This window comes from Malus sylvestris, chromosome 16, assembly GCF_916048215.2.
Source record: "Malus sylvestris chromosome 16, drMalSylv7.2, whole genome shotgun sequence".
Taxonomy (NCBI): Eukaryota; Viridiplantae; Streptophyta; class Magnoliopsida; order Rosales; family Rosaceae; genus Malus; species Malus sylvestris.
The window spans coordinates 11,645,178-11,653,395 of record NC_062275.1 but is presented as its reverse complement, the minus strand read 5'-3'; the positions used below and the strand labels follow the sequence as shown (position 1 = coordinate 11,653,395).

Here is an 8,218-nt window from a genome sequence, read left to right as displayed (position 1 = left end):
ATTCATGTAGAACAGTGACGGTGGAGCCGGGGGTTCTAGGGCGGCGATCCGCCATTTTTTAAGCCACCACAGTTGACCACCACCCTAGGTCGACTCTTCGTGAACCCAGGAACATGTCCCTAGTCTTGGTTGGGGCGGCAGAGTACCGGGGGTGACAGATCGAGGCCACCCAAATTCTAGGGTTTAGGCGGGTTTGAGTGAAATTAGGGCTTTCCCCAACCGAATTGGACTTCAGCCCAGGTATGAAAGTTTTTCCTCTCATTGAACTCTAGTACCCTGTAAAATTTGGAAATTTTTAGTGTTGGTTGGAATTTGGGGTTTCCTTTGGCCAGTGGACCGACGCTGCCTTTTCATGCAGATTTTGATATTTTAAATCCCAAATTGGTACCCTTTTGATGTGATTCGATTGTGAAAGCTAATTTCTGTTACTAGAATATTTTCGAAAATGGATAAAAGAATAAACGATGAACTACGAAAGACTTGATCTCGCTCAAGGGTACGTAGGCAGTCTAATAGAGGTTAGATGCAGCCTTGAATAATCAAAATTATATTCTGAAAAAAATGTTTCAGGGCGAGGCATTACAAATGGTATTAGAGCAAATGATCATACCTTACAATAAGTGAGATATTATTGATGTTGTGGATGTAAATTATGAATTGCATTGATATTGCATTATTTCAAAAGTTCTTGACTAATGATGAATTCATGTGAAATGCCTATGTTGTGAAGTGAATTTATTTGAGTAGGAGTAGAAAATTTTAAAATATTATAGTTCGTGTTAGAGCTTTAAAAAAATGAGCGTTTGACTAAAGTTTTGAATAAATTTTGAATTGGGTTGAATTTATGATATGTATTATGGAAAATTTGAACGTTAAGATGATTATGAAATTGTGACGAGTAGATGGAAAAGTCGTATTATACCTGTGCAATAGAGAAATGTTGATTTGGGCGAAAAAGGCCCGTGGATGTTGATTTAGGTGAAAAAGGCATGTGGATATTGATTTGGGCGTGATGGCCCGTGGAATGGAAAGAATGTTTAGTTGGGTAAAAGGGCCCATGGATATTGGTCTGGGCAAAAATGCATGAGGATGTGTGATTGGGCAAAGTGGCCCTGTGAACGATGAATTGGGCGAAATGACCCGTGAAATGTGAAGGAATGGTTAAATGGGCACAAATACCCATTGTTTATGGGAGAAAAGCTCCATGTGTGGGCGGTGAGAATGAGTTATTAACGTGATGTGTGGGAAGATATAATTGCCGGGTATATTACGATTCTTTCTAGACCGCTAGTTACTTATTGGGATAAAAAGAAAGTCGTGGTAAAATCTTTTTTTCGCCAATGATAATGATGGATGGAAATTCTATTTTTTATGAAAGTTATGATGATTAATCGAACTGGAATGAAATCATAAACTGAGGTTATGATTTGTCCATTATAAATGGAATAGGGGGGAATTATGGATATTCTTCATTTATTGAATTATTGGTGGACATGAATAAAATTATTGAATGGGATTTGAGTTCGTCTAATAAACGGAAATTGTGGATTTGTTTTAAATTTCTAATTTTTATACAGTGATGGTAACTAGAAGATCCAATGATTTTTGCTGGAATTTCTGACATTTGGTTTGCCAATTCTGATGGTTTTGCTTGAAATTGTGATACTTACTTAGCCACCGATGATTATGGCTTGAAAGTCTGATATTTATTCAGCCGATAGTAATGATAAGTGACATTACCAATAGAAGTAACAGACTGAGCACTCATATGGGCTAAGCCATTACATGATCTTGAAGCTTACACAAACTTAATGTGTTTAGACAAATTGGTAAAATAAATGTTGGTAACAAGTAAATCACTTAAAGTCAAATGTTATTAGGGGTATTTTAGGCACCCAAAAATACAAATTGTGCGAAGTTTAAGGAATTTGCTTAGTTGGATCATAGTCATTGGATTTTTTTTGGGGTTTAATTGTTCGTGTTAAACCATTTGCCATTCAAACATTTGGAAATTCCAATTAGTGTAACTGGGATTTCTGCTATTTATTTTGCCAATGTGTGTGGCTAGAAGTTCTTGTATTTTTTACCAACGAATGTCGTTGGAAGTCTGAGTATAGATGATTGCTTCATTAAATTATTTATTTTTGGAGCTTGAATAAAATCGTAGACTGAGATTATGATTTTATTCACTATAAAAGGGATGGTGGGAATAGTTCTAATTCATTTACGTAACTCGTTGGTAGAAATCTCGAGGACGAGATTTATTTTAAAGGAAAACTAATGAAAAGGGCTTGAAAACTTTGAGTTTTAACGATAAGGACAAAATAAAGGGTAAAGTGAATAGTACCAGGATTGACTTTTTAGTGTAAAAATGTGGTTTTTCATTAAAGTGAACAGTACCTGGACCTTTTCGTTAAAGTTCCCTTATTTTAATGGGGGTCGAATGTAATATCCTAAAAATTTAAATATATGAATTAGATATTCATAATTATGAATATGTGTAAAAAATTGAAAATAAATCGATTTATGGTTATGAGGATTTAATTGAGAAATTTTAAAATTTTGTTTATGGAAATTTTTATAATTTACGTCATAAAAATTATCGATAAGTGGAAAAGACAAAAATGCCCCTAGTTGGCTTAACGTAATTATACGACAACGTATTTTATGCTCAAACATTTTATCATATTTCTTGATATATTTGGATAGAGCTCGACCTCATGAGCGTGTAGGTGAAAACCATTTGTGAAACAAAGTTATAACGAAGAAGATATAAACGAGCAAAGAAAAGGGTGAAATGGTCATTTGACCATTTTCTGGAGGGCTCTAGATTTTTTGGAGTAGAGAATTGTGAAGCCACATAGAGGGCAATGAGAGAAGGGAATGGGCATGGCCCAATCCAAAAACAAGGAAAGGAGGAGAATCGGGTCCTCTCTTTGACTCGCGTGACCCGACTCGAACCACCCAAACCCTGACGTCGATTTTGGTGTTTTTTAGGTGAATTGAACATCACCACCCTCTTCATTAGACTCAACGACTCTCCCTCTTCCATTCCCACCCAAAATCGACGGGAGTTAGGCCCCGATTCATGCTGAACCGCGATGGTGGAGCCGGGGGTTCTAAGGCGACAATCTGCCATTTTTAAAGCCACCACCATCGACCACCACCCTGGGTCGACTCCTCGTGAACCCAGGAACATGTCCCAAGCCTTGGTTGGGGTGGCGGAGCATCGGAGGTGACAAATCGAGGCCACCAAATTCTAGGGTTCCGGTGGGTTTGAATGAAATTACGGCTTTCCCCGGCCGAATTGGGCTTCAGCCCATGTATGAAAGTTGTTCCTCTCATTGAATTCTACTACTCTGTAAAATTAGGAAATTTTTAGTGTTGGTTAGAATTTAGGGTTTTTGTCATCGGAAACCGCCACCCACGGTGGCGCGTGGCCAGTGGCCCGACGCTACCTTCTCATATAGATTTTGATATTTTAAATCCTTAATTCGTACTCTTTTGATGTGATTCGATTGTGATAGCTAATGTTGAATATTTTTGTTACTAGAATATTTTCGGAAATGGATAAAAGAATAAATGGTGAACTACAAAGGGCTTGTTCCTACTCAAGGGTACGTAGGTAGTGTAACAGAGGTTAGATGCAGCCTTGAATAATCGAAATTATATTCTAAAATAAATGTTTTAGGCTCCGTCCTCGATCACCAAATCAAACGCTTTATTCTAGTGGAATATCTAGACAAGCTAAGCATAGAGGTGAAGCCAGCAGCCAAGGTGTCATAGGTTAGTGCAACTCCAAGCTAGCAAAGTTCCATTATAGACTATCTACTCCCCACGGAAAGTTGGAGTCTAGAAAGCTCCAAATGAAGACAACACACTACTACATGTGGAACGGCATTCTCATCCGAAGATCCTACATTGGTCTACATCTCCGTTATATGGTGCATCCCGATGACCTAAAGGTTCTAAGTTCAATCCCCCAAAGTGTCTGTGGAAATCACTCCAGAGGCTGATCTTTAGCATAAAAGGCTCTTAACGCAGGCTACTGCTGGCCTACTATACATCATGACGTTAAATAATTAGTGCAAAAGTGTGACAACTGCCAACGTTATGCTAATGAAACAACTATATTGAAGAAACTTAGAGAGGAAGATGTCGAACACAGAGGGATAGAGAGAGAAAGTAGAGAGGGAAAAAGAATTTTGTTATTTCTTCTTATCCATTTATGACACCCTATTCTCTTACAAATACAACACACCTTATAACTAACTTCCAAGACCTCCAATAAAATTATGACACATGGCATGGCTATATCCTAACATTCCCCCTCAAGCTTATGCATGGAGGAACCAAGCATAAGATTGTTACAATGTGAGCTAAACATAGGATAACATAAACCCTTGGTAAAGATGTCAGCATGCTGCTCTGCTGATGCAACAAATTGCAAGAGAATTGAACCTTGTTAAACACGCTCTCGAACAAAATGACAATCGATTTCAATATATTTAGCCTTAGAATGTAAAACCGGATTTGTTGCCAGTGCCATAGTAGAGATGTTGTCACAGTGCAGAGGAGGAACTTCTGGGCAAGGAAGATGCAAATCCTTGAGTAATTGTTGTAACCAAACCACCTCAGCAGTTGTTGTTGCCATAGCATGATACTCAGCCTTGGTATATGATTTACTAACCATGTGCTGCTTCTTAGAACTCTAAGAGACAGGATTATTGCCCAGGAATACCACAAAATCTGTGGTGGATCTCCTATCATTGGGATCCCCAGTCCAATCGGCATCCGTATATGCTTTAATATCCAGATTTCCAGGTTGAAAACATAATCCAAGAATCATCGACCCTCGTAAGCACCTCAAGATCTGTTTAATAGCAATGAAATGACTGTCCAGAGGTGAGTGCATGAATTGACAAACTTGATTGACCGAATACGCAATATTCAATCTTGTAAATGTCAAATATTAAAGAGCACCAACGATGCTTCTGTAGATACCCGAATCATGGAAATGAGGGCTACCATGATTCAGTAGCTTTTGATTTGGATGACAAGGAGTTGTACACGGTTTGCTATCTATCATGTTGGTCTTAGTAAGCATATCAGTAACATACTTAGTTTGATGCACAAGTAAACCTTGAAGGCAATAATCGATCTAAAGACCAAGGAAATAGTGTAAAATCCCTAGGTCCTTCATATCAAATTCACCTGTTAACTGATCTATTACATCCTGAACTTGATTATCACAATCGCCACTGAGTATTATATCATCGACATACAATAACAGTACAACAATAGACTGACCATTATGATTCACATATAAAGATGGATCAGCATATGAGGGTTTAAAGCCCAAGGTAAAAAGAAACCTGGAAAATCTGTCATTCCAAGCTCGAGGAGCTTGTTTAAGTCCATAGAGAGACCGGTCCAACTTGCACACAAATTTAGGATAATCTGGATCAATTAAGCCTTGGGGTTGAGACATATACACCTCTTCATCAAGAAAACCATAAAGAAATGCGTTCTTGACATCTAATTGTTTCAATTTCCAACCTTTTGTAGCAGCTAAGGACAACAGAAGTCTCACTGTGGTTGGCTTGACTACGGGACTAAAAGTTTCATGATAGTCAAGACCGGCTTCTTGTGAAAAACCCTTGGCCACCTACCTGGCCTTGTATCGAGCAACTGAGACATCAAGATTACTTTTGATCTTATAGATCCATTTACAACCGACCAAGTTTTTGTTAGGTGGAAGAGGAACTAATCTCCAGTTTTTCTACTTAACAAGAGCTGCCATTTCATCTTCCATAGCTTGCCTCCAGTCAGATGACTTAACAGCAACCTTGAATGACTGTGGTTCTGTGATAGTGGAAGATTGTACCTGAGCTTCTTTTTGAATATGCCAGATTTCGACCTCATGTGCATTGGATGTGTATTGATTTGAGAAACTGGAACACGATGTAGTTCTTGAACTTGAGAAACAATGATATCATGATGAATGCATCTAGAAAGCTAAACCAACAATAAAATTGAAAATCAAACAAAAAATAAATAAGTAAAAAGTTTAGAAAAATTGGGTTGCCTCCCAATAAGTGCTTTATTTAAAGTCTGTAGCTAGACGTCGCAAAAGTCCGGTGGCTAGATCACTGGTTCCTTCAGAGTCAAAGACTCATCTGCAGTATCAAAGGGTGACTCCACATAAGGTTTTAGCCTGTGACCATTCACCTTGAATGTGTTACCTTGATCCTCATTAGTTATTTCAACTGCCCCATGAGAAAAGACTTTAGAAACCAGATACGTTCCAATCCAGCGAGATTTTAATTTCCCTGGAAACAACTTTAGCCTTGAACTAAATAACAAAACTTTTTTCCCTGGCTGAAATTCTTTTCGTAAAAATTGACTATCATGAAACGCCTTAGTTCTTTCCTTGTAGATGCGAGAACTTTCATAAGCAGCCTGACGAATTTCCTCCAGCTCATTGAGCTGCAATTTTCGTTGTTCCCCAGTTGAATCATACGAAAAAATTAACTCTTTAATTGCCCAGTAAGCCTTATGCTCAAGCTCCATAGGTAGATGACATGCTTTCCCATAAATGAGTCGAAATGGTGACATCCCAATAAGAGTTTTATAAGTTGTCCTGTAAGCCCACAAAGCATCATTTAATTTTAAACTCCAATCTTTAAATGTAGAACCAACTATTTTCTCCAAAATGTGCTTTAATTCTCTGTTTAAAACTTCCACTTGACCAGATGTCTGTGGATGATAAGGTGTAGCCACACGATGAGTAATCCCATACATTGCCAGTAAATTATCAAACTATTTATTAATAAAATGTTTCTCCCCATCACTAAGAATAACGCGCGGAATTCCAAAACGTGGAAATATAACCCCTTGGAGGAACTTCAGGACCACTGATCCTTGATTAGTTGGTGCTACAATGCCCTCGACCCACTTAGAAACGTATTCCACAGCAACTAAAATATATTGGTTCCCATTAGAAGATGAGAATGGTCCCATGAAATCAATACCCCAAACATCAAATAATTCAACAATTAGAATACTTTGCTAGGGCATCTCATTCATTTTGGACTGGTTGCCAACCCTTTGACACCTGTCACAAGCCTTGCACCAATTATAAGCATCTTTAAAAAGTGTAGGCCAAAATAACCCACTTTGCAGAATTTTCTCTGCTGTCCTTTTCTGCCCAAAATGCCCCCCACATGCATAATGATGAGCAAATTTCAAATACTTTCCTATTCAGCCTCCGGAATACACTTGCGAATAATTTGGTTTGGACAATACTTATATAAGTATGGTTCATCCCATAAATAATGCTTTACATCAGATAAAACTTCTTTTTCTGCTGAAACGAAAAATCTGGATGCACCACACCCTTAGCCAAAGAATTGACAATATCAGCAAACCAAGGTGATTTAATTTGTACAGCAAATAGTTGTTCATCTGGGAAACTTTCACTCAATGGTAGAGAATCTTCCTTTGTAGCTGCTGGAATAATTAATCTGGATAAATGGTCAGCCACCACATTTTCACTACCCTTCTTGTCTTTAATCTCTAAGTCAAATTCTTGAAGAAAAAGAACCCAACGAATCAGCCTAGGCTTTGCATCCTTTTTAGACAACAAGTATTTAAGAGCAGCATGATCAATATACACAATTACTTTAGCCCCAACCAAATAAGACCGAAACTTCTCTAATGCAAAAACAACTACCAACAATTCCTTTTCTGTGGTTGCATAGTTGAGTTGTGCATCATTGAGAGTACGACTTGCATAATAAATGACATGGGGAAGCTTGTCTTTACGCTGCCCTAAAACAACCCTAACGGCATAATCTGAAGCATCACACATTAATTCAAATGGTAAACCCCAATCTGGTGCAACAATTATGGGTCCTGAAGTGAGGAGTGATTTCAACTTGTTGAACGCTTCTAAGCAAGCCTCATCAAAATTAAATGGTGCATCTTTAGCTAATAAATTGCACAAAGGACAGGTAATCTTGGAGAAATCCTTGATGAACCGATGATAAAATCCTGCATGTCCCAAGAATGATCCAACACCTTTTACTGAAGTAGGGGGTGGTAGCTTTGCAATGACATCAATCTTGGCTTTATCAACTTCAATGCCTTTGCTGGAAATCGAATGACCCAAAACAATGCCTTGTTTCACCATAAAATGACACATTTCCCAATTTAG

The 8,218-nt window shown here is 38.1% G+C and overlaps 1 protein-coding gene across 1 annotated transcript; it reads right to left on the bottom strand.

Moving 5' to 3' along the window:
• Positions 1–5,161: 5,161 nt before the first annotated feature.
• On the bottom strand, positions 5,162–6,804 carry LOC126609111 (uncharacterized). Its single transcript, XM_050277115.1, has 3 exons — positions 6,154–6,804; positions 5,888–6,018; positions 5,162–5,261 (listed from the first exon to the last, which is right to left on the bottom strand). The coding sequence occupies exons 1-3, from the start codon at positions 6,802–6,804 to the stop codon at positions 5,162–5,164; spliced, it is 882 nt and encodes a 293-aa protein (XP_050133072.1).
• Between the last annotated feature and the right edge of the window lie 1,414 nt (positions 6,805–8,218).

Excerpts from the sequence above, each read along its gene's own strand:
- LOC126609111 (XM_050277115.1), bottom strand. The coding sequence starts at position 6,804 with ATGTATGGGATTACTCATCGTGTGGCTACACCTTATCATCCACAGACA. Across the intron at positions 6,019-6,153 it reads CTTTGACTCTGAAGGAACCA|CTTTCTAGATGCATTCATCA; the intron begins GTGATCTAGCCA and ends TTGTTGGTTTAG. Across the intron at positions 5,262-5,887 it reads ATATTCAAAAAGAAGCTCAG|TGGCGATTGTGATAATCAAG; the intron begins GTACAATCTTCC and ends TATAATACTCAG.